At 45.7% G+C, this 26,455-nt stretch overlaps 1 protein-coding gene across 4 annotated transcripts in view; it reads right to left on the reverse strand.

The window, feature by feature from the left end:
* CAB39 (calcium binding protein 39) overlaps nt 1–26,455 on the reverse strand; it is a 93,258-nt gene that overhangs the window by 11,674 nt on the left and 55,129 nt on the right. For 3 of the 4 annotated variants that reach the window (XM_002712517.6, XM_051848108.3, XM_070070080.2), the window contains 3 exons: nt 12,897–13,061; nt 10,667–10,785; nt 5,488–5,656 (listed from right to left, as the gene is read on the reverse strand). In XM_002712517.6, the coding sequence (XP_002712563.1) occupies nt 5,488–5,656; nt 10,667–10,785; nt 12,897–13,061 (453 nt within the window). The remainder of the gene's footprint in view (nt 1–5,487; nt 5,657–10,666; nt 10,786–12,896; nt 13,062–26,455) is intronic. The other variant, XM_089329748.1, reaches the window with a different exon arrangement.

Genomic DNA, 26,455 nt, shown 5'->3' on the forward strand with positions numbered 1-26,455 from the left:
CATAGGTCACTGGCCCTTGAATTCCTAGCACCTATATGCAGTGTCCAGCATACAGCAAGATCTGAGTACTGAACCCATTCACGAATGAATCATAAAGCCAGGGAACACATCTGCAAATGTCACACGTCACATCAGGCCATCTCCAAAGTGCATTTTTTTTTTTTTTTTTGACAGGCAGAGTGGACAGTGAGAGAGAGAGAGAGACAGAAAGGTCTTCCTTTGCCGTTGGTTCACCCTCCAATGGCCGCTGCGGCCGGCGCACTGCGGCAGGCGCATTGCACTGATCCGAAGCCAGGAGCCAGGTGATTCTCCTGGTCTCCCATGCGGGTGCAGGGCCCAAGCACTTGGGCCATCCTCCACTGCACTCCCGGGCCACAGCAGAGAGCTGGACTGGAGAACCCAGTTTGCTGGCGCCACAGGCGGAGGATTAGCCTAGTGAGCCGCGGTGCCAGCCCAAAGTGCATTTTTATGAAGGCTCCTGATCCCACCCCAAAGGTTTGTTCAAGCTGCTAGGGAGGGCCTGTGTGCTGCAGCTCCTGCCCAGAACAGTGGTGCCTAGGAAGCACTTACCCAGTTTTATTCCACATGCTCCTTGATTAGAAAACCAGGAGGTTGAGTATGCTCCAGCTCAAGAATTTGGCAGAGCGCTACAAGGTTCCCCCAGGGGAAGGAGGAGCTGAGGGCGGGAAGGGAATTTCCAGGATGCGAGCACCTGGGTCCATGGGTCAGATGCCTGGGAGAGGAACGTGTGTGGACTTGACACAGCAGGCATAGAAGGCGCGAACACACATACTCCCACGGCCTCTTAACGTGCTGTGCTGGTCTGTTTGCGGCTGATGTCCCCCTGTGCAGGTGCTACAAGGACAGGCACTCAGAACCTGCTGACCTGAGCAAGGGACTCTGTCGCTTCTACTTCTTTGTGGCCAAACTGTTCTGGAGGCCAGCACAAGGAAGCACAAAAAGGAAGCCACTGCTCACTGTGCTGACATCATCTGTTGAGACAGAATGCCAAGGGCAAGGAAGGGTCTGGGGCGGCTCTGGCTCTCAACCTGGGGTGGTAACTCGAGACGTCAACACGCTATGCAATAGGTTTTTACTGCAGATTTGATTAAAGTGACCACTCACTCTGAAAGATATATTTTAAGTTTTATTTACTTGAGATGGGGAGAGGGGAGAGGAGGAAGTGAGGGACAGGGTTGGGGGGGAGAGAGAACTAGACGTAGATATTCCTCCCATCTGCTAGTTCATTCCCCAGATGCCCAGTTTGGGGCTGGAGGCAGAAGCTGGGGGAATATATTACACATTCCAGGTCTCCCACTGCGGGGCAGGAACCCAATTACTTGGGCCATGACCTGCTGCCACCTAAGGTCTACACTGGCAGGAAATGGGAAACTGGGAGTTGGAGGTGTGAATTAAATCCAGGCACTCCAACATGGGACATGAATATCGTAACCGTCAGGCTAAACACCCTCCCCGAAGAATACCGTTCAAGCAGAAGCAAGAGGCTCTCGGCTGGACACACAAAGGGCACCTCTAAGATCTCCCCATCTATTTGTTATCATCTGGAAACTCAGGAACTGGTTACCAATCTGGCAATCAAGTGTCAGCGGCTTTGAGGTAGAGGAGACTGAAAGGGACACTCTCAGGGCAGTGCAGCAGGTTAAGCCATCACTTGGGAACACTAGCATCCCCTACCAGCCACACTGTGCCTTCAATTCAAGCAGGTACCGGCTGAAGTCCCTGGGTTCCTGCCACCCACATGGGAGACCCAGACGGAGTTCCTGAACCCTGGTTTCAGCCTAGTCTGTCCCTGACTACTGCAGGCATTGGGGAATGAATCTGTGGATGGAAGATCTTTCTCTCTGTCTCCCCTTATCTGTTGGTTTTCAAAAAAAGCAATTAAAAAAAAAAAAAAAAAAAAGAGGAGGACACTCTTTGATGTTAAAATAGGTTTGGAGCCCCAGTGCCATTTGTTAAGGATATTCCATGGTCTGGGGATGAGGGTCAAACATTTGTGGGAAAGATGCAGCAGCGAAGAGCCAGCACCGAGAAGGCCAATTCCATGCTGGGAAAGGAGGTGATGGGGGTTGGGGCTGGCGCTGTGGTATAGCGGGTAAAACCGCTGCCTGCAGTGCCACCATCCATATGGCTGCCGGTTCAAGTCCTGGCTCCTCCACTTCTGATCCCATTCTCTGCTGTGGCCTGGGAAAGCCGTGAAAGATGGCCCAATCCTTGGGGCCCTGCACCTGTATGGGAGACCTGGAGGAAGCTCCTGGCTCCTGGCCTCAGATCGGCACAGCTCTGGCTGTTATGGCCAATTGGGGAGTGAAGCAGAGGACGCAAGACCTCTCTGTCTCTCTGCTTCTCCTCTGTGTAACTTTCTCTCTGACTTTCAAATAAATAAATAAATGTTAAAAAAAAAAATAAAGGAGGTGATGGGGACTTGGGCAATGCCTCTACTTGCAGAGAGATGAGAAGAATCGTAGCTTGAGAATGTGCTAAGAGCTCTGGAGAACAAAAAGCAGGAATGGGTAGGAATCAGAGTTGCAAGTGAAGGGGAAAGGGCAGCAGTCAGCACCTGGTCAGTGACCTGACAACCTCACAGACACACGTGATCCTAGACCAAGTCCAGGAGCTAACAGGGTTTCCGATCTCCTGCCTCTCTGGATTCTGGTGTATCCACAGCCCTGGTGCAAACCAGAGAAAGGCAGCGATCACCTCCCCAGTCCAGCAGACAGAGCAGCCAACTTTTACAGTGAATGATTTTAACGACGTATGTCCTACTTGAAGCCTGCCTATGTCTAAGGACAAGGTACTCAGTCCTTACAGCCGTGTAGTTCCTTATTGGAGCTCAAAGTTAGACAGCTCTTCCTGTGCTAGAGTTAAAACATATCCCAAGTCATTTCCAGAAAATCTCAGTCCTGACCAAAAAAAAAAAAAAAAAAATGGCCACTGTGGCCATTTGGGGAGTGAACCACAAGATGGAAGATTTTTCTCTCTGCCTTTCAAATCTAGCTCCCTGCTAATGTGTCTGGGAAGCAGGAGAGGATGGCCAGAATAAATCTGCAGAACCATTCGATATCCAGCAAATGTTCCTTGTCCTGAAGGAGGCATGCACACAGCTAGTTGTTCACGGACACAGACGACATGAAGGCACAGAGCTCTTTCCTTGGTATTTGGCTTTTAACAGATGGAGAGACGCGGGTCCCTTTATCAGCAGAGCATGGCTGGAGCCAGGCAGCCACATCCAACCTCCTGACCTGCTGGCACCTATGAGACTAGGATGACTGAGCGCACTCCGAGCGAATCCATGCTGGCTGTGGGTACATGCTTTCCTTTCCAAAATGCTTGGGAATCACCTGAATCTCTCTGGGGATTCTACCTTCTTTTATTCTGGAAACTGGAAATATATTTGTTGGCCTCCTAATGCTCTTCCCCATCTCAATCCCTCAAAAAAAAAAGAAAAGAAAAGAAAAAAAATCACAAATATTTGGCCATCTGGTTACTATCTCAGTATCCATTCATTCAAGCTATGACTGACTGACTTCAGGTGCATGTTTAGAGCAGTGTTACTGTCTTCGTAGGATTTAGCAGGCGCTTTACTCCAGGGCTACAGACGAGTCGCATCTGTGTGAGGAGTGCATTCTCTGGGGGCGGGGAGGGCAGGTTGGTCCCACGCTCTGAACAGACAGCGGCCTCTGAGATCTTTCTCCCTGCTGACTGGCGTTTCTCTTGGGGAGGCATGGTGCCACCCTGAGGTGACAGTGGTAGGCCTGTGCCTCTCTCTAGGAACTGTCACAGCTGCAGGCTCTACACTTTGTTTCCTGGACAGCTCTTTGTTTAGGGGCCTCTGTAATGAGTGCTCGCTTTTCCATGTGATGAGAACATGAGAGACACTGAATCCCAAACGGCTCAAAGTATTTCTTCTAACGTCCATCCTTAGAACCCAAGTGCACTTTTTCCAAAGTTTCCCTCCTTCGGGGTGGAGGCTACCATGAAGCAACAGGGCTGCTTCGCTCACAGGGCTCCATCACCACCATTTTCTCCTTGGTGAGAATTACCAGAAAGAAGCAACTAATTGAGACAAAATGATCAGTGAGCCAGTCAAGACCGCCAGACACTGAAAGTCACATTTCATGATGCAGTCAGCACACCTCTCTCACTGGGGAGTCAGTCTGGCCACCCAGGAATATGTCCTCCACGTGGCAGGGGCCGAGCTCTCATTGCTGCTCTTCCATCCTCTCCTGTGAGCCTCCTGCAGGCAGTGTTGCCACTCTCGGGGTCCTGGCTGTCTGACCTTCACACATGGTGCCACTACCTTACCCTTCAGCTGGGTCTGCTGCTTCAGACCAGGGCACCCTTCCATCCACAGAAGCTAATCATGGGCCCAGCCCACCAACTGCAGTGCCACCTAAGACATCATGCTGGCCACTCTGTGTTATAATCCCTAATTCACTTATTTTGCTTTGTAAACTGACATAAATATACCTGAGTCTTACCCTAGGATTCTGACATCATGCTTAGTGGTTCTGGGAGATTAATCCCTGGGCATCTCTCACGTAATGGGCGACTTTATTCTCATTCACTGTGAAGCCCTAACGACCAAGTCCCCAGGCTTTCATTCGCTACTAAGGGCATCCATTCATTCTGATGCAGGTATTCCACCTGGTGTGTGCTCATATCTCACGGGCTCCGCATCACCGTTAAGACCACTTCTCACTGTTCATGGTAGCCTGTTAAATACTGGTTATGTTAAAATAGTCCTGAATAGTCACTTATACATTAAGACATTTTATAAAAGAAAATGCAATATACAAAGGCTTGTCCTCACTGTGAGAAAATAAAGACTACTGTTTATTTACACATTATGTAACACAACACTGAACTACTAAAAATAAGTCTGCCGTGTGTTGTAGAATGGCATCACATGACAGGTGTGTAACACCAACCTACAACACGGGAGGTAAGGCACACAAGGGGATTTAACAGACATGTTCTGGCATGAGCAGAGGGTGGCGGGGGGAAGTGACTCCACTGTCCCCGCAGGTCTGCTCACAATGTGGGTGTCTCCGTCTTCGGTGTGGTTCTAGTATTTGCTAACACGTATTTTCCAAATTAATATGGCCCCTGAGCAGAAGCCAGTGACAGCACCTGGTGTTTAACAAAGAAGCTGATACAGAGTGTCCCAACACAGGAGACAACCTGGGGGCTGAGTGCCCTGTATTTCATGTACCATACTTAGTGAGTAATTTAACGCAAAAGGGGAATTTTGGCCATGTAGGACATGTCTTTTAGACAGACTTTAGAATCTAACTTTCCCATTCTTTCTAAACTGTGACACTACTGCATAGTCTTAAATCACACGTATAAAAAATACTCTCTTCTTTCTTCCCACTAGAGGGCAGCCGTGCGGAGGATGTTAAGCAAAAGCTGCGCAGGCGTCCACCGGACTTGAAAGTACACTGAGAGGTTGAAAGCTTTTGTTACCTTGAATGTGGCAAACGCATCTGAAGCTATGTCAAATGTTGACATTTCGACATATCTGAAGAAATCATAAAACTGCTCCGACCACAAAATGATTTTTGCGAGTGGTTCATGTCTGATGCATTCTCTTAACATTATTCCACAATTCAGAGCTATTTCTGGAGATTCATATCTGCAAAAACAAAAGAGAAAAAACCCAAAAGTGATATCTCTTTTACAACCCCAACATTGAACAGCTTAAGCTTTCAGAACAGGAAGTGTCAGAGCCACGTCCTAACTAAGTGGCTGCGGCAGGTTACAGGGGCCTTTCCCTGGGCGCGGAGCCTGTGCGGGTCAATTTCCCTGCACAGTGCACAGGCGCTGCCTGGTGACACAGCCTTCAGCCCAGGGAAACAGTCACGAGGAGACCATGTGACCACAAGTTCATTATCTAAGCTAAAACAGGTGGAAAGAAGTACTTAAGGTCACAGCGCTTCATATAGGGGTTAGTTTTTACACATGGTGCCCTCAACACTAAGACAAACCCAAAGCACAATAAAAACAATAGAAAACAAAATTCAGAAACCCAGTATTTAAACAGGTCTATTAAATATTTAGCATTGATCTCACTGCTTCAACACTCAAAGCAGTACCTCACGCTGGAGGCAGCTTGTAAACAGGACAGGGCTGAGGGCTTGGTACTAGCGGAGGGGATGCGGGGGCTCTGCACAGCCTCATCTGCTCTCCACACACAGCATCTCTCACCTCTCCCCTCCCCAGGCCTGGAACGAACACCTCAGGGCTGAGCGGGCAGCGTGGTCCCTCCCACAGGCACCAAGTCTGGGCTTCCCTGCTCAAATCCTCCCCTACCTCTTCTGCTTCCTTTCAAACCACACACATTGGCTTAATTTCTTCCCACGCAGATGCTCCTCTGGTTTTGTACAGTCAAATCCTCCATAACTCCAATGAAACAACAAATAGGTCTCTTGGCTAAAAAAGCACTCTTTACCTCATAATCTATTCTAATGAATGTCTGGACAGTGCCTATCTTTGTATCTGTCTTAAAAAAAAAAAAAAGAAAAAAAGAAAAGAGGGAAAAAAAAAAAAAAAAGAAAGGAAAAAACCCTCCCAGTTCTCCTTTCTATCCCCCTGTTTCTATTTCTTGCGCGGGCAAGTCTACCTGTCCCCTCCAACCAGCTGCGAGCATCCACGCAATCCCACCTCCCACCCTGACGTGACGCTGGCTACCCCTCCCCAGAGGCCTGCTCTGCAAGTACTCAGGCACTTCCATTGCCTCTGCATAGCTTCAGCTAAAGGTCTCAGATCAAACCCTGTCACCCTCCACAAAAGAACTTCTCTGAAACATGGTTTCATTTCTATGTATCCATCCCCAATGCTGCAGTAACTTACTCCTGGAGACTTGCAGTCTTTGTTCAAGATCTCTTTTAACAAATATACCCAACTCACAAGTATACCAACAGTATTTCCAGTTTAGGATCTTGCTAATCAAATAAAGGGCACATGTCTGGGCGTAATGGCCACCTGCCCTTGTCAGGTCTACCATTCTGTGGACCCACCAGCCCCCCACCCTGCCATGAAACGTGCAGATCCCTCCTCACTGCTGCCAATCATGTCAGGGCCAGTCCCGTTCCTGCACCTGTGCGCCTGACAACATGCTGTCAGGACACCTTCTTCCGTTCTTCTGCCTACAGAAACACTAACCACCTGAAGTGCCATTCCTTTGACCAATCCCTGTCTTATTCAGCAGCCTCTACTTCATCCTCTGAAATCCTAGAGCAGTAATTTCTTATCTGGTAGTTTTACCCTCCCATCGCAGAAACACTCATCGTAGATCCTCACCAAGATCAGCTCTACATTCCTTCGTAGGGTTGTGGCACGGCGGCCAGCATGACCTGCTCTTGCTGATTGGAACGCCTGCCCCCAAACGGCTGACTGCACACTTCATCTTCGCTGATCTCCCAGAGGCAGCAGAGGACGAGGGCATGAGGGCTCGGGATAACAAGTTGGGCAGGTTTTGACGGAGGCTTGTCAAGATTGTCTGAATGATTAAACCATAACCCAAAGAGTACAAGGCAAACAGTTATGCTGTACAACCTGTTAGCACTAGAGTGGAGAGCACATTAACATGTAAACTGCCAGTAACAAAACCTCCCAATGCAGACTAGCACTAGCAGTAAGACTGCAAATGCAGCATAATTCCCCCAAAGTCTCTAACATTAAAGTACTTTTAGTCTCAGAAGATAATCACGTCGTATGGAAGTAGTCTAAACTCATGAATCTACGAAAGTCTTTGAAAAAGCGGCTGTTTCCAGGCCTGGCAGGAGCCCTCTGAAATCAGCATGGTAGTCTCCTATGCCAGAAAGCAAGGAAGCTGGCACAGACCAATCAGGCCTTAGGAGGAGGATACAGGAGCAAACTGAAAGGGGGCCCAAGAAGGGCAATCTGGACATAAGGAAGTAATGACTGCAGTGGACTGAGAAACATCAAGTATCTACTTTTTAAAGAAGAAAACCTGAGGCCAGTGTTGTGGAGTAGTGGTCAAGTACCGGCTGCTTCACTTCCAATCCAGCTCCCTGCTAATGCGCCTGGGAATGCAGCAGAGGATGGCCCACGTGCGTGGCCCTGAATCCAAGTGAGAGACCCAGATGAGGTACCCGATTCCTGGCTTCAGCTTGGCCCAGACCTGGCGGCTGCAGCCATTTAGGGAGTGAACCAGCAAATGGGCGATCTCTCTCTGTCTCTCCCTTTCTCTATAACTCTGCCTTTCAAATAAATAAAAAAAATCTTTAAAAAACAAAAACCTGCATTTGTAATGTTTAAAACAGCAGCAATTCAATGCTTATCTAAGGAAGTGTTCAGGACACCAAATGATTATACTTAAAAAAATGATGCCTCAGCCCAGCTCCGGCCGTTGCAGCCATTTGGGGAGTGAATCAGGGGATGGAAGACCTCTGTCTCTCCCTCTCTCTGTCTGTAACTCTGCCTTCCAAATAAATAAATAAAATCTAAAACAAAAACAAAATCAAAAGATGCCTGTCCTTCTACAGACAGTATTTTGGAATACGGAGGCCATCATTAAGGAAATGTTCTTCCTTATAGAAGAAACACATTTAATTATGTGGATAAGGAACAGAGCTAGGAAAATGCCACTTTAATCTAGGCAATGATCCTCAGAAGATGCTAAAACCACATGGCAAAAGTCTGATGGAGAACTTCAGAATGGGCAGATTACAGGTTAACAACACCTGCATCCACCGGTCAAAAGCAGGACAACCAGTGCCACCCCTGGAGAGCTCTTGTCCCTAAAGAGAACATGACTCTTACCAAACCATCAACTTACGGTGGAACTTGTTAAAGGAACACACAGAAATGTAAATCCAAAATGAGATTTTTCTAAAGAAATGACCCAGTGCTTAAACAAATACATGGCACGGCATTCTTTTAAAAAGGGCATTAACTATTATAGATTAAAAGACAGTTAAGAACTATATCAATCATATTTAGTTTGTGAACCCTGTTTGGAACCTGACTTATACAAATTAACTGTAAAATGATATTTTTGTGAAAATCAAGGAATCTAGGCCTGTAAATCGTACCATGACTACGTTATGCTGTGTTACATATGTGACGCTGTGCCTGGTGTGTTCTGCCGTGGCGTGTGTGTGATGCTGTGTTGTGTATTATGTGCTGGGGATGCATACTAAGTGCCATCACATGTGAAGAGGGTGAAAAACAGGTAAGGAAGAGAGGAAGCCAGAATGACAGAGCACTAGTAACCCTGCGGTGGGGGGCTGGGGGGTGGGACGTTAGTGACATCATTCCAGCTAGCTGCATGCACAGTTCCTGCAGCAAAGGGTGGGGCGGGTTCTGGCGGACCCCACACCAGTCACAACCTCAGCTTCCCCTTTTCCTCTCTGGAGGAGGCTTCTGCTTTGACCTCTAAATTGCATCCCAAAAGTCTTTAAGTTACTCAGTGTTTAACAATGTTCATGACATAACCCTGGCTACTCTGAAACGAAAACACAGAGAGAGTTAACTAATTTATGAATTTTAACAATCACTGGTTTCTATGGAAAAGGAAATAAAAAAATACACAAAGGCATCTGGAAGCTGCTCTAAGAACATCAAAATTTCAGGCTACTCACTCCATGTTTACACACTCAACTCTGGATTGATACAAACAAAATCAGAAGCCAAAAGTTCTGTATGGCAATATCTGAAGAAGCAACAGGGAGGTCAGAAATAGAAAGGAGGAAGCAAGATTGCTGGCATGCAGCACACGCACTGACTCATGCTTTGTCTAAACAAGTCTGAACTTGGGGGAAGTGTTAAACCACAGAGACATGAATCAGAGCGAGGAAGCTAGAAAGCTGGGGTGGGAGAGCAAGCTGATTCACGCCGCCAGTCATGCCAGTAGCATGCTTGTCCGCCAAGCGAACAGAACACCGCCAGGCCCGGACAAACACATGCACTTCGTCCCCGGGGCTGGTGAACAACTCTGGCGTGAGACAACGGGAGGTTCCCTTGCCAGGTGGGGAGGCTAGGTGCTCAGGAGAAGAGGATTTGGGTTTTTTTTTTAAGTTTTAGTTTTTGGGCTTTTGTTTGCTTTTTAAGCTGACAGTCTAGCCAAACACAAATGCCTGTTTAGTTCTGAAGTAACTCCAGGAAGATGCGCCATGACTCACTAAGGAGAGGGGCTAATGAGTGGACACAGGTAAAAATCAAAGACATTGCATCATAAACAAGTCCCTTGTTGAAACAGAGTGAAGCCACACAGCAGCCACACTCCACTGACAAGGCGGCTTTTCCTGCCACTCCGGGTGAACACATATCCAAAAGAGGGATTTTTAATGCATAACCAATACTTCAGTAGAATTCAACTTTTTCATCTCAGAAAACAGAAACAAAGACAACGAAAGACGTATTTTTTACGACAGACATGTTAGATTTGTGAATTTGGAGGCTCACTGAATTTTACACTCCCCATGTACCGGACATTTTCAAACTCAACTTAGCTCAGACACTGAAGTTTCAGGAGGGAAGTACGTTCAAGATCCAAGGAAAATGAGCTGACTGAACTACAGAGACATGCTTCCCACATTCACCATCCTGTTTTCTCCCAAGGCGAAACTTCCCTTTTTATTTTCAGCTAAGAATATAAATTTTATTACATTGTACATACCCTTTCAATAACATGAACAAAATATTCTGTTGGGTGCAGATGTATTCAACAGTAGGAGTTCTTGTACCAATTTGTCTTCTGAGAATATTGTTGAAAATTTGAGCCACGTCTTTTTTGCCCTATTAGGAATACAATCATTAAAATATTTACCTGACTAAACATTAAAATGCCCATCCACCCACCCAAATAAACTCAAATAAGGACACTACATATTCATAGTTAGGACTGAATATCTGAATTAAAAACAATTAGAGAGAGTGCATTTTCTTATTTTACTGCTCCCTTTAGAACCCTGGATCCTAAGTTTTAATGGTGTACTCTTTAAAATGAACAACGTGTTGGCACTGATACCTCACTACATTCCACATATCATTGCAATCATTTCTAACCTTCAGACTCATGCTGACTTGGAGATGAAAAACAAAACTGTGCTATATGCTCACAGTCTACAGGGATCTGAATCCCACCCTACCGGAACAGCAGCTTCAAAGAGGACGCCTGTGCTGTGCACAGCACATACACTTTAAGGAGGGGACGCTGTGCTACGTTAGTATAATGAGCATGACATGACTGTAAGAAGCTGAGCTTTAATATCAAGTAGACATATCCCCCCGTTAAACGAGATCTGCTCAGAAAGAGTGCACAGATTGAAAGTGAAGGCAATGAGTATTATATAATGCAGTGGTTCAGAGATCAAAACTTTGTTACAGCACTGTACAAAATCAGATGGACATTATTATCATCTAGTGAACTTCACAATCAAGAAGTTGCACAAGAAATTAACAAACGGAAAACTGGACCCCAGGAGAGGCTTCAGAGCAGCCACTTGTTTCAAGGCTGACAAACGCGTGGGAGAGCGAGTGACACGCTAGCTTTCCAGGGCCTACCTAAAGCACACACAGAGATCACCCTGGGGCCTGGTTCGCACAGAAACAGGAACCGCAATCTCGAAGAACGAGTCTCAAGGGCACACGCTCTCTTCAGCTGATATCCCTCAAGTCCCAAATGAATATTCAGCTCTGTGTCCAGGCTGAGGAGTGGGACGGGTGGAGACAAATGAAAAGAACTAGATGTTCCAGTGCGTCCCCAACAATAAAAACTGTTGTTGATGGAATCTGATACAACATTAAAAATACATGAGACCAGCTGTATAAATGGAAATACCCCAGTCTATCTGCTCCACAGTGAGGAAGACATTTTTGTTGTCTTTTGTGATCACCATCACAGCCACATAACCTGGGCCCCAGGTCCTCTCACCCTTCTCCAGCACTCACTCTGGCTTTCTGGCTGCAGTTTCTCCCCTGGGACATACACCTGCCTTCCAAGTGCCTGCACAGACATCCGATCTCTTAGGTTGATAAACACAGGGGCTTAAAACAAAGCACACTTGGAAAAGAAAGTCAAAGAGAGGCTGCCCATGACCTTGCCACGGAGCTTCATTGCCATACATGCTTCTCAGACTAGTATAAAGGACCGTTATTAGCCTACTGTTAGAAGTCACTAAATATCTGACATGACATGATCCAGCTGTGTAAACTTGAGCCACAGTCCCAAATGGTAAAGCAGGCTCCGAGACAGAAAAGCCAGCTGTGCTGTCCACAGCAGCCCTGGTGAGGACTCCTGCGAGCTGCTCTGCTCCAGGTGACAGGCCTAGTAGGACCACAGGCCTAACACTGCCAGAGTCAAGCTTCCTGAGAAAAAACAGAACTTCAGAATCGCCTATAAAATCCCCTGCTATTTCAGTGTTATACTAATTAAAAAATGTAAAAGCTGTGCTGAACAAACGTAATGAATTCTTAACAAGTAAAAAGAGAGACAAACCTAGACATTCTCTGAAAAGCTTTCTATCTCTAAAACTCAAAAACATTCTATAGCTTTCTTCTTTAGATTGTTGATTCCTTGAGAGGCCAGGGCCAATGAGTTATATAATCTACTACAGGCTCTGAAGGGCAACTACTTACTATATACAACCTAAATGAAAAGGCACAATGAGCACCCAAGAAACTCTATAGTGAGGTGAAACGGAGGGAAAACTGGCTGGGCCTGAGACGCACTTGGGTTCCTGCCTGGCCCTGCTAATGAGGTGGGCGGCTTGGGCATGCTCAGCGCAGTCAGGAGCCCTTGAGCCAAGAGCCCAACAGGAATCTTCAGATGCTCCAAAGGAGAGAACATATAGAAAAAGACTATGATTAGTGCACTGTTTTTGAAAAATAAGGAACTGATTTCTTACCTCAAAGTCAATGAGCTGTAAGTCAGCTACCAGGGTGCTAAGGAGCCCACTATTATACAGTTCCTGTGCCAGCTGCGCCACTGCTTCAGTCTGTGGCTCTTTTTCATTTGTGCCATACAGAATTTCTTTCATGGCAACCAGATTTTTGGATACTTCTTCTGTAGCCTGGATTTGGAGGCAGGGTTTGGGTAAGAGGAGAAAAACAAGTCATTTTAGCAAACATAACACACTCACACTTGTTAAATAACTTTTCTGTGTATTACATGCCTGCAGAACCATGTACAAGAGGCAGAGGTGGGCAAGCTCCCTTCCTGCCCTTAGGAGCTGCACACTGTGAAGGTGGGCCGACAAGCCTGCTCCACAGGGACCAGCCAGTGCACTGAACACCGAAAACCCTGCGAATGTGTTGGGTTTCACAGAGAAAAGGGCCAGTCCTTCTCAGGTGGGAGACAGACATCAGCAAAGAGGCACCTGAGCAGAGCCTAGAATGAAGACACTCGGACAAGCAAGGATCAGGGAAAAGGACCAGCATGAGCCAAGGATGAAGGAGTGGGAGAAGGCCAGGGCCTGTCAGGGACGAGGTGTGGAGGGAATGAGGCGGCAACAGCAGAAAACGAAGCTGATGAAGGCTCTAAGTGCAAAGCTAAGGCATTAACAACTAAAAAGCTACTGAAGGGGCTGGCGCTGTGGCATAGCAGTGAGGCTGCCGCCTGTGGCACTGGCATCCCATACGGGTGCTGGTTTGAGTCCCGGCTGCCCTGCTTCTGATCCAACTCCCTGCTAATGTGCCTTGGAAAGCAGCAGAGGATGGCCCAAGTGCTTGGGCCTCTGCCCCCATGTGGGAAACTGGCTTCCGACTGTCTACCTCCAGCCATTGTGGCTATCTGGGGAGTAAACCAGTGGATGGATGACCTCTCTGTCTCCGCCTTTCAAGTAAGTAAATAAATCTTAAAAAAAAAAAAGTGATTAAAGAGCCTCCACTTCTGGCCAAAATGGAGGAATAGGGGTCAGGCCAAAAACTAGCAAATGGGGTAAACCCCATGAAGCAATAATTTTTGAACCCAGGCAGCACAGGACAGCAATCTCCAAGAGAAGGGAAACAAACGAGGGGAGCTCAAAGGCCCGACCTGACTGCCAGGCCACAGCAACGCGCAGGGAAAGCCAGCAGAACAGGGAGTCTCTGCGAGTTGAGAAGGCAGGGCTGGGAACTGGTGATGGGACAGGGCAGGCAGGGAGGAGGGAGCTGCAGAGTGTGTCAGAGCTCTGCAGGCAGTAATGACAGGCACGTCCCTGAGGGGAAAGCTGCCACGGGCGGCGAACAGAGCAGCAGAGCTCCCGCGGGCTGCAAGCTAACTCTGCTCCCATCAGCTGCAATGGAAAAGCTGCTATGCAAGGGGCAACAGGCAGAGCACTGGGAAGGTTCTGCTCCAGTTTGTAGAAAATTAGCCCTAAACTAATGATGGTTCACAGTGAGCCTGGAGAATCCAAACTGGAAAATACCACCAAGAATGGGAAGAACTGATCAACAGAAACAGCCACAGAAATGACAGATGAAGAAGGACAGTCACACCTAAGAGCGCTAATTGTTAAATCAACAACAGGAGTCACTGTGCACCAGCTTCCCAGGCAGGACATTTCCTCAAAGAATGGTATTGTAATTACGGCTAACTGCTTGCAAAAGATGCATCATTCTTGGGTGCTTCTTTAAGTTTAAAAAAAAAAAAAAAGTGAAATTAACTTCGAGAGGCAATGACTTTGAACATCCATTGTCTTGACTGTTGAGGAACAGTTTTTTTGTTTGTTTTGTTTTGTCTTTTCTCTCCATGCAAACTGTTGAACTCTACTTATTATAGAGTTGGTCTTCTGTGTATAAAGTTAATTGAAAATGGATCTTAGTGGAGAATTGGACTGGGAATGGGAGAGGGAGGAGGAGGAAGAGTGGGAGGCTGGGTATGATGGGAAGAGTCACTATATTCCTAAAGTTGTACTTATGAAATGCATGAAATCTTGTATTCTTTAATTAAAAAGGTTTCTTGGGGAGGGGGGGTTAAAAAACAGCACATTAAAAGTTACTACAACTATATTCAATATGTTCAAGAAAAACTGAGCACATTAAACAGAAGAATGGAAGACATAGACTCAAATCAAGCCCTCAGAAATAATAACCACAACGTCCGAGATGAAAATCACCCTGGAGAGCATTGGCAGAGTGTACACACTGCAGAAGAAACAGTTAACGAAGACAGAGCAGTAAAACTATCAAAAAAGAAACAGGGAGGGAAATAAAGATATCACTTCACTGACTTGCAGGATGACTTTTAGCAGTTAAGTGCAGTCCCCAAAGAGGGAGAAGCGTACACAAAATATCTCAAGACATAATAACTGGTTTCCCCAAGTTAAAACTACAATACCTTACAGCCAAAAAGTTGAAAGATCTCAAGCACAAAAGCGGGCAAAAGATTTTACATCAAGGTAAGGAGTAATCAAATTATTTAAATTCAATAATAAAGAGATTATTATTTTAATATTTTATTTTATTTATTTGAAAGAATTACAGAGAGAGGCAGAGAGAGGGAGAGGTCTTCCATCCTTTGGTTCACTCCCCAAATGGCTATAACGGCTGGAGCTGAGCCGATCCAAAGCCAGGAGCTTCTCCTGGGTCCCCCAAGTGGATGCAGCGGCTCAAGGACTTGGGCCATTCTCCTCTGCTTTTCCAGGCGTGTTGGCGGGGAGCTGGATGGGAAGTGGAGCAGTCGAATTCGAACCACCAGCCATAAGGGATGCAGTGTTGCAGGCCAGAGTCTTAACCCACTGCACCATAGCACTGGCCCTGAATCGTTATTTTTTTGTTTTAAATATTTATTTATTTGAAAGGCAGAGTTACAGAGAGAGAGAGATAGAAAGGGGGGGGGAGGGAGAGGGAGAAATAAAGGGAGAGGGAGAGAAAGAGACAGAGACAGAGACAAAGAAAGAGAGAGACAATCTTCCATCCACTGCTTCATTCTCCAATGGCTGCAACAGCTTGGGCTGGACCAGGCTGAAGCCAGGAGCTTCTTCCTGGACTCCCATGTGGGTGCAGGGGCCCAGGCACTTGGGCATCTTCCACTGCTTTCTGAGGCACATTAGCAGGGAGCTAGATGGGAAGTGGAGCAGCTGGAACTCAAACGTGCATCCGTATGGGATGCTAACACCGGGCCACAGCACCAGCCCCAAGAGAAAATCTTAAAGAGCCATTACAGATTAGAAAACAAGAAAAAGAAAAACAACAAACTTCTTGGCACAAATGGCCAAAGTCAAAAGTAGAACACTGCTAAAATACTGAAAAAAAGACCAATAAACTGTCACCCTAGAATTTTATACCCAGCAAGAGTATCTTTCAAAAAATGAAGATGAAATAAAGAGAAAAGCAAAAAGATTTTTATTCCAGCAGACTTGTCCTACAAGAAATGAAGTCTTACTGGCAGAAGGAAAATGATTCAAAATGCAAATCTCATGGGAGACAGTGATACAAGTAAATATAAAAGATTTTACCTATTAACTAATAAAATTCTTTAAAAGAGAAATGGCTAAAGCAAAAATAACAATGTTTTCTGGGGTTATGACATATGTAGAAAGAAAATGTATGGCAACAATGGTTCAAAGGGGGTTAAAGGAAGCACAGTGGCATAAGGTTCTAGCAAGTGTAGATGCATATCCCTAAAGACAACCCAACAAGGGGGTTATAAAACCTAAAACAATCATTAAAAAAAAAAAAACAAAAAACAAAAAAACACACCAACACTCATAAAATAAGCTAGGCATAAACCAACAAAGGAGACACACATGAAATATTAAAGATATATTGAAGCCACAGTGGCCATTGGAGGGTGAACCAAAGGCAAAGGAAGACCTTTCTCTGTGTCTCTCTCTCACTGTCCACTCTGCCTGTCAAAAAAAAAAAAAAAAAAAAAAAAAAGAAAGAAAAAAAAAAAGAAAGAAAGAAAGAAAGAAAGAAAAAAAAAAGATATAGTGAAAACATAAAGGTTGTGAAAACCTATATAAACATTTTTCACCAGAAATACACTTCAGGAAGGTTACTTAGCACAAATTCACAGAATATAAGCATTTTAATGGTACTTAAAGAATCCCTTTATAACCTTCTCACCAAATGATCACATTGCTTCACCTTAAATATTTCCAGTGTCAGTAATGCAGTATTAGCAGATTTCAGGATCAGATAGCTGCCAATTTTATAAGGAGACAAACATTGCCTCACTACACTGTTGGCCCTGGGTCTGTACTGCGAATCAGCTAGTAGCCTAACTTCTCTTGCAGGTGCAGGCTGTGGGTGAAGCAGTGTGCCTATCTACCCTAATTTGTCTTCTCCAGAAAACCCCCTTTCAATTTCTGTAACTATCCTCCTAAGAATGGTAGGGCTAACGTTCTAAGCGTATCCAGAATGGTTATAAGACCACCGAGTCCCCATTGCAAACGTTAATGCAGCCCTAAGGCACCTTTCAGAATTTTTCCAACTATGTCATATAATTGATTCACAGAGCATTTAGGGTAAACTGAACCTCTGACTTTCACAGGCACGGCTTGTTAAAATCCTATTTCTCCAAAGATGTTCTTAAACTGGGATGAAGGATACTACAATGAAGGCTTTAACTCATCGCACTATTTAATCTTATTATCACTCAGGATTATGGAGGTATCTGTGACTTCTGAAGGGCATTCAATACCCCAGCTATTGCTCTTGCATTTGCATCATCTGAAAAATTTCATGGGTATGCTTTCCAGAGCCTACCTCCATCACTGATCAAAATACTGCAAAAGAAAGAGCCATGAATATAACCTATCATGCCTTTCACATCACCATACCCTTTTCAGTGGAGATCTTAGGGCATAGCTGCTCGGTCAGACACATGTATCTATTTCCAAATCATATTCATTTCTGTTAAACATCTTGATAAAAATAAAAACATGCTAGTTCTTCCATATTTTCCAACTATATGAAAATGAAATGAACTTGTTATAACCTTTTTACTCTGCCTATGCTGATTTCCAGTAACTTCGCTTTCTTGCTGAAATGCCAATAACCAGTAACCTCATCACGAAGTCTTATTCAGTACCATGTTAAGGAGTCCTTACCATTCCAAATCTGCTGTTATCTAAGAACATTATTCTCTGTAATGCCTTGAAGATTTCTGATGGCAGTTCATCACCCCATAGGAAAATTTCAAATAATCCAGAATGCAATTTTTCTGGGCAGGAGGCAGCATTTGGCAAGAGTTAAGTTGTTCCCTTACAATCTATTTCCATGTGTTGTGCTTTCAATCCTATTTCACCAACCTTGACCCTTCAGATGACTCTCTCTGACGAGGAAGACTGAGACAATAGGTTCTGTGAACGCATACCTTCTGGCTCTAAGTAGAAGGTCTCAGCCTCCTTTGCTTCTCCAGGTAGACTAAGATTTTAAAGCTCATAGTTACCCTTCATACATCTCCATTTACACTCTTCTTTGAAATCATTCCATGATTTTAACTTTGGATTCAGATCATACTCTTATGCTCTCTTCTGACAGAAACAGACCACTGAGAAATAAGAGGAGACAGCTAAAGGGTACAGATTTCTTTTTGAAGTGATCAAATGTTCTAAAGTTGACTGCGGTGATGATTGGACAAATCTGAACTGAAAACCACTGAATTTTACCCTTTAAATGTAGGTAAACTTTAGGGCATGGAGTTGCATCTCAATAAAGCTGTGCTTTTAAAAAAAAAGAAAAAAAAGAAAAGACGACTGGCAGGAACACACTTAGGAAGAAAGCTCTTTACTGTATTTCTGCCCTGAACAGCAACTGGACTCACCTAGGAAGTCCCTTCCTTTTCAGAAAATAACACTGCCACCCAGCACCAGGCAGACCATTCCACTCTCCTCACCTGCTCTGGATCTCCCCTTGTCATCCTCTCCTTCTCATTATAACCAGCTCCTCCTCTCACCTGACTTTCCCTATCAGTTTTTAAACATGACCAAGACATCCCTTAACAAAATTAAATGAGCTCTACTTTGACCCCACAACTCCCTCCCAGCTACTACTGCCCAGCCCATAATTAAACTTCCCAGAGCATCTGCCTGTGTTTATTAAAGTCCAGGTCTCTTTCCTCACTTCCTCCTCAGCCCAACCCCCTGGGCTGTATGTCATGATGTTTGGCCAATCACCAATCAACTGCACGACACTAAATACAATTTCCAGTGGTCATTGTACCTGGGCTTTTGGCAGCATCTGGAGTTGTGGGTTACACCCTCCTTTCAAAACTGCTCCTCCCTCATCCTCTGACTCAGCACCACCCTCTCTCCCCTCCCATCTCTGTACTTGCTCCTCCTGTCTCCTTGGTTCATCCTCCTTGCCTAGGCCATTTAAGTTTGGGGCAATACTGAAAGCAGGACCAGGCCTTCCCCTTCGCTCTCTCTGGTTTGTATGATCTCATCCACACCCACTGTTTTAATTAAATGCAGATGCTTCACAGATTCCTATCTCATATCCAGTTCTCCTCTCCCAGGCCTAACCAGCACATTCATCAGCCTACTCAAAATGTCTCCACTTGGTTCGTCCCAAGGCACTTCAAACCTAATGCATCCAAAACAGAACAAAAGATCTTACTCCAATGCCTGGCACCCTTCCTTTGTTCTCTACTGCAGATAATGATACCACTGTCGCTGCTGTATTTCAGAACTCTTCCCTTGTCCTCATCCAGCCCCTTAACTAACTTACCACAAACTCTCCCAACTCCATTTATCCCTGCAACCATTACCACCCAAGCCAAAGTTGCAATAACTCCTGGCTAGACTATTAAATAACCTCTGTCTGAGTTCCTTGCATCCCTGTTAAGTCCTCTACATTCTATTCTCCACATCATAATTAGCTTGATCTCTCCATAACACAAATATAATTAAGACATCACCTATGCTTAAAATTAAAATGTTTCAGTGGTTACCTATCGCTTCTTAGGATAGAGAAAACTTCCTTCTTAACATGGTCCGTAAAAGTCTGCAAGGTCTGGCCCTGCCTCTGTAACTGCACCTTATGTACTGCAATCCCTCTCCACCGTCGTGCACTGAGGCTCCAGCGACACTGGTCTTCTCTCGTGTCCCTGCACATGCAGCTTCCTGTGCCCCACGTCCTGGCCAACTCCTGCTCTTCAATGGACTCAGATGCTCAGCTTAACGATTCCTCAGAGAAGTCTTTCTAAGTAAATTCTAGCAGTACAATGTCTTACCATCACGTATTTCTTCATAGTATCCCTCACAACTGCATGTAATTCTACTTTTCCTTGAGATTTCTAAATTACTGTTTCCTTCTGTTTCAGTAGGATCCTGGTGCTTGCAGGTACTCCATGCTGCCCGATGAGTAGTTGAACATCAACTCAGCTAACAATGCGCCATGGCTCACTAGGCTAATCCTCCGCCTGTGGCGCCGATACTCTGGGTTCTAGTCCCGGTTGCTCCTCTTCCAGTCCAGCTCTCTGCTGTGGCCCAGGAAGGCGGTGGAGGATGGCTCAAGTCCTTGGGTTCTGCACCAGCACGGGAGACCAGGCGCCGGCCGTAGCAGCCATTTGGGGGGTGAACCAACAGAAGGAAGACCTTTCTCTGTCTCTCTCTGTCTAACTCTGCCTGTCAAAATAATAATAATATAAAAAAAAGAAACTAAGGACAGAACCTCAGCAGTCCCAGAAACAGACGCTGCTACACCAGTAAGAAACATTTAATTCTAGCCAGAGGAAGAAGGGGGCAGTCCACTTGGTTACTCCTGGAAACAACACAAATGGGGAAGAAAGAAACCACTTTGGACTCCTACCTCTTAACTCCCTGCGAGGCTGCTGGATCATCAAATGGGCAAAGCAAGATCACAATCGAGCTAACCTTTTACCATTGACAAAGGAAAGGGCAGGGAAACATTAAAACCAGAAATCAAAATCTTGGGGCCGGCGCTGTGGTGTGGCAGGTAAAGCCGCTGCCTGTAGTGCTGCCATCCCATATGGGCACCAGTTCATGTCCCAGCTGTTCCACTTCAGATCCAGCTCTCTGCTATAGTCTGAGAAAGCAGTAGAAGATGGTCCAAGTCTTTGGGGCCCTGCACCTGCGTGGGAGACCTGGAAGAAGCTCCTGGCTCCTGGTTTCAGATTGGCGCAGCTCCTGCCGTTGGGGCCAATTAGGGAGTGAACCAGCAGGTGGAAGACCTCTCTCTCTCTCTTTCTGTGTAACTGACTTTCAAATAAATAAATCTTTAAAAAAATCAAAATCTTAGTGCAATATTGGGCAAGAATGGGCCTTCCTCTAAGAATGTACAAAGAAATGTCACCCAAGAGGTAGAAAGGGTGACTGCATTTCAAAGGAGGCGGGCAACCCATGGACGACAACGACTCACAGTGGTGAGCAGAGACGGCTGATGAGCACAGTTAGCACGCACCTGAGCGTGGGCCATCTCGCCCCTGCTGGCCTCACGGCAGCCAGCTACAGCACCTCGTCCCCCACGGAACAAAGGGAAGCCTCTTTCCATGCTCGAGGACACACTGCTGTGCTGGAAATCTTAGGTCGCCCTGTGCTCACGCGGTGTTTTGTTCTGTTTGGGCAACTTAGGGGTTTACAAAGCTAAGTTTGGTTGTGATCTGTCTTGAGATCTCAGAGAAAACTGGAAGAACACACACAACACTGATACTGCTTACCTATGAAGAGAGTAAGAAAAGCACTTTCATTTTCCATTCACTCAATTTCACTTGTTTGAATGTTTGTAAGTCATTTTCCTTTTTTTAAGAGAAAAAAATAAAGAGGATGAAGGATGAGATAAGTAGACCAAAATGTTAACTATGTTGGTACTAACTGCTTCTTATTTCTTCTCTTATTTGAAAGGCAGTTAGAGGGAATGAGGGAGAGAGAGAGAGAGATATCTTCCATCCACTGGTTCACTCCCCAGATGGCTCCAACAGCCGTGGCCAGGCTGAAGCCAGCAGCCCAAGTACGTGGGCCACCTTCTACTGCTTTCTCAGGTGCATTAGCAGGCAGCTGGGTAGGAAGTGGAGCATCAGGGACATGAAACAGTGCCCATATGGGATGGCACTGCAGGCGATGGCTAAACCTACGGCATAAGAATGCCGCCCCTATTTCTTCTTTTCCATCTCTCACCAAACTTTAAAAATTTATCTCTACATATGTAAGTAAGTCTACCAACCACAATGAAAAACTGCCACAAACAACATCGATATAAACCCACACTGGAATGGGATTAACAGTTAGAAAGTGCTTAACTATTCAGAGGCAGATAATGGGAGAAGCAATTGCTAAACCTGGATACTTCCATGGCTAGGTACCATCCACACAGGTTAACTAGCATCATGACAATGACACACACACACAAAAAACTAAACTAAACCTAATCAACCTAACAAAGTCATCCTGATAAGCAGAGATTATAAAAGCCATTTCAATGGATGAGTTTTCGTTTACATGTTTTTCAACTGCATGTGTGACTTCTGTTCCCCATTATAGGGAGACCACAAGCGGATAAAACAAAGTGTAAGAAAGGGGAGGGAGGGAGGAAAGGTGGGAAAGATCACCAGTAAAGTTAAGAAGTAGTTCACAGGAAGGGCAGTTCAGCAGACATCTATGAACAAACTTGGCCATTCCGGTTCTAATTTGACCGTGCCTGGTTCTCTGTCTCCGGCCTGCGTGCATTATGTCAGTGTGCTCTCTGCCTCTCTGACCACATCCTCCTTATCTGCCACCACCCATCTGCCTCTTCACACCTACTGAGTAAGCTGATCACAAGCACAGCCCCTCCAAACTCTACCCTTGGCAAGCTGCTCAATCAGCATATGTCACCTAATCCCCTGGTCCCTTAATAACTATGTTGCCTGTCCTCTTAAGACTGCTCGTTTCAGCACTGCGCAGGCTGGTGGCTCCGTCTCTGGCTGCCCTGCACAACCTCGGGTGTGCTCTACCGAAAATGTTCCCTTTCAGCTTCCAGAGCTGCGAGTGCGGAAGGAAAGGCGACGATTCACTAATACTTCACGCTTCCAACTGCCTCCAGTCCTTCAGTGCAGCTGAGAAACATTTCTTCAGTGGGATGATTTCAACCAGGAGTCCCAGCAGCACGCCTTTCAAAGCCGCCCCATCTTCCTCACGAGAAGTTAGTCTTTGTCGACTCCACATCTGAACATCTAGGTTTACTGCTATAAGACTCTGATTAATCAAAACTTCCTCAACTTCCTTGCTCCATCTTGATATATTTCTGCCTCAAGTCTAGCGACACACTTAAGGAGCTTTTGGAAAAGATGCCCAGTCCCCAGGCTTATTACTAACAAAAGGAGGGGACACACCCTCAGCACGTGATCAAGCGAGCATCACCAGTACTGAGACTGCTGGTGTCATGTGCCCCTGATAGGATGCCCTCACAAGGACACAGCATCATTGCTACCGCAGTACTTCTGCCCAACATGTATAACCCCCACTGAATCAGGCAACACCAGTCAAGTCCAAATCAAGCAACATTCCAAATAACTAGCTCCAACTTTTTCAAAACTGTAGCCATTAAAAAAAAGGAAGCTGGAGGAAAGTTCTAGATTAAAGGAGATGTTACAGCTGAAGGCACTGTGGGATCCTGACCATTACTAGGACAACTGATGGTATCTGGAAAAGGCTTGTGGCTTAGTTCATGTTCAGGTTCTTTGCTGATTTGAATCACTGAGCTCTGGCTGTGTACAATGTTAACATCTGGAGAAGCTGGAGGAAGGAGCCTCTTTGCAGGCATGTTGTAAATCTGACAAGTTCATTAGTCCTCTATTTCGCCTTTTCTCACAGGCAAGGGCCAATTCATGTTAGTTCCAAAGCTGATGGCTCTACCTCTGTGTGCTACAGACAGGGCTCCTAACCAAGAGAAAATGACCTTGACTCAAGTTTCCCCTAGGCAATTCTCCCAGCTGTGTGGGCTCATGGAAACTCTCTGGATTTCTTCTAATTAAGGAGGCAGGGCCAGATGACCCTTGAGATCCATTTAATTTCTTAAGATCTCAAGTTCCAAATAAAGCCCTTCAATTCTTTTTTGTCCTGTCTTGCACTCAACACTCTCCCCCTGCTCAGGCTAACCTGAATGCCTGTCAGCCCTCCCCCCTCTCCACCCAGAGCCTCTGTGTCCTCAAACCTCCCCTCTACCCTGAGCCCACAGCAGCTGGGCCTTCCTTCATCACTGGCTTTAGAGTTCTCTTTCGTCTCCCTCATTTCTCTAACGTACTCAAGAGCTTGGGAAAGGGCTTACTTACATGTCTTTATTATATTCCACCTCCACACCAATGTCAAAGATGACAATTTACACACAGTATGACTCTGTGGTTCTGTTAGCTGAGTGAATTGTTTGGGAGGTGTCTGTCAGCTGAACATGGTGTTCTGAGACAGAAGCACTTGTATGGGCCAGTTAGCCTCATATTATGTTTCATGGGCACAGACTGCTTTCTTAATAGCAGCCAAATGTTTTATAAATACACGGGCAAGAGGAGAACCACGTGATAGAAAAGTCCCCTGTATGACAAGCCTACTCGCTTGACTGGATAATATGGACTGTCCATCACTGCTGACTTGTCTAGGTGAGAGGTAGAGAATTTTGTTTCTTGTTTTCTCACAGCATTTAAGTCATTTGCCCTGTATGTCTCTACAAAGCAGCTACATGTAGTGGGAGTCTAGAGATACCCTAGCAGAGCAGAGCCACAGAGAGTCTGGGGGCTTGGCAGAACTTCTCAGAATCAAGAGTCTGAACTGACAAGTGCAGTCCCTTTGTCACAAGGGGGCAGGCATACTGATCTGAAGCTTCAAAGCCCCACTCATACAACTGAATGATCACAATTTGTTAATTACCTTTAAAAATATATTTAAATTTTCTTAGCTCAGAGGGAGACAAATGAGTATCTATTTGAGAGAGAGAGAGATCCCATCTGCTGGTTCACTCCCAAAATGCCCGTGCAGGGTCAAAGCTGAGAGCTGGGAACTCAGTTTCTTCAGCTGTCATTCCAGCTTCCTAGGTTCTGCATTTGGAGGCAGAGGTTGGAGTCAGGAACCAGAGGCAGGTATCACATCCAGCTACTCTGATATATGACACAGCTTTTCAACCACTAGGCTAAATGCCCACCCTAAGAAATAACTATATGAAAGTATTTAAGCTATAAGGTCAACTTAAACAGTACCCAATATCCCAAAGTCACAGCTAATACTCACCTCACTAATGGCAACGTTAGCACTAACTTCTTTCCCTCCCAGGGTAAGGTAGGAGAGGTAACTATTTCAAAATTTTAAGAGTAGCATCCCTAATAACTTCTCCAAGTCACACCAAGGCTATGAGACTTTATACTGTGTGCTTTTTCTATAAATAAATAAAGAAAAAACAAAGTGGGAAAACAGGGGCTGGCACCATGGCATAGTAGGTTAATCCCCCTCCTGTGATGCTGGCGTCCCATATGGGCGCTGGTTCTAGTCCCGGCTGCTCCTTTTCTAATTCAGCTCTCTGCTGTGGCCTAGGAAAGCAGTGGAAGATGGCTCAAGTCCTTGGGCCCCTGTACCCATGTGGGAGACCTGGAGGAGGCTCCTGGTTATGGATTGGCACAGCTCTGGCCATTGGAGTCATTTGGGGAGTGACCCAACAGAGGGAGGACCTTTTTCTCTGTCTCTCTCACTCTCTGTAACTCTACCTCTGAAATAAATAGAATCTTGAAGTGCGGCATCCCACATGGGCGCTGGTTTGACTCCTGGCGGCTCTGCTTCTGATCCAGTTCTCTGCTGTGGCCTGGGAAAACAGTAGAAGATGGCCCAAGTCCTTGGGCCCCTGTACCCACACAGGAGACCTGGAGGGAACTCTAGACTCCTGGCTCCGGATTGGCCCAGCACCAGCCTTTGTGGTCATTTGAGGAGTGAACCAGCAGATCAAAGACCTCTGTCTCTGTAACTGCCTGTCTCTGTAACTCTGCCTTTCAAATAAATAAATTAAAGAAAAAAGTAAACACCTTACAAAAATATTCTATTTCATCATGATAACGTAAAGCTGCTTACTATTTTTTTCCCCTCCTATCAAGGGCAAATACTTTTAGAGACACTGCTGGTGAGAATATAAATTTTACTGTAAGCAAATTGGCAAAATATATTTAAAAATTATATTTAAAAAAGGTGAAATCCCTCTATTATACTTTCAGGAACTTAAACTATGGAAAGAGATCACAGGCAGTGCCAGTTACAACAGCAATGAATTCAAAATACAATGTATCACGGTTCGGGCGCTGTAGTGCAACAGTTAAAGTTGACACCTGTGATGCTGTTTGGAGTCCCGGCTGCTCCACTTCCCATCCGCTCCCTGCTGATGCGCCTGGGAAAGTAGCAGAAGACGGCCAAATGCTTGGGCCCTGCACCCACCTGGGAGACCCAGAAGAAGCTCCTGGCTCCTGGCTTTGATCTGGCCCAGTCCCAGCTGTTGTGGCCATTTGGGGGATGAATCAGCAGATGGAAGATTTCTCTCCCCTCTGTCTTTCCCTCCCTCTCTCTCTGTAATT

The sequence above is a fragment of the Oryctolagus cuniculus genome, chromosome 3 (genome assembly GCF_051225735.1).
Source record: "Oryctolagus cuniculus isolate XC-2025 breed Fujian yellow rabbit chromosome 3, ASM5122573v1, whole genome shotgun sequence".
Lineage (NCBI taxonomy): Eukaryota > Metazoa > Chordata > Mammalia > Lagomorpha > Leporidae > Oryctolagus > Oryctolagus cuniculus.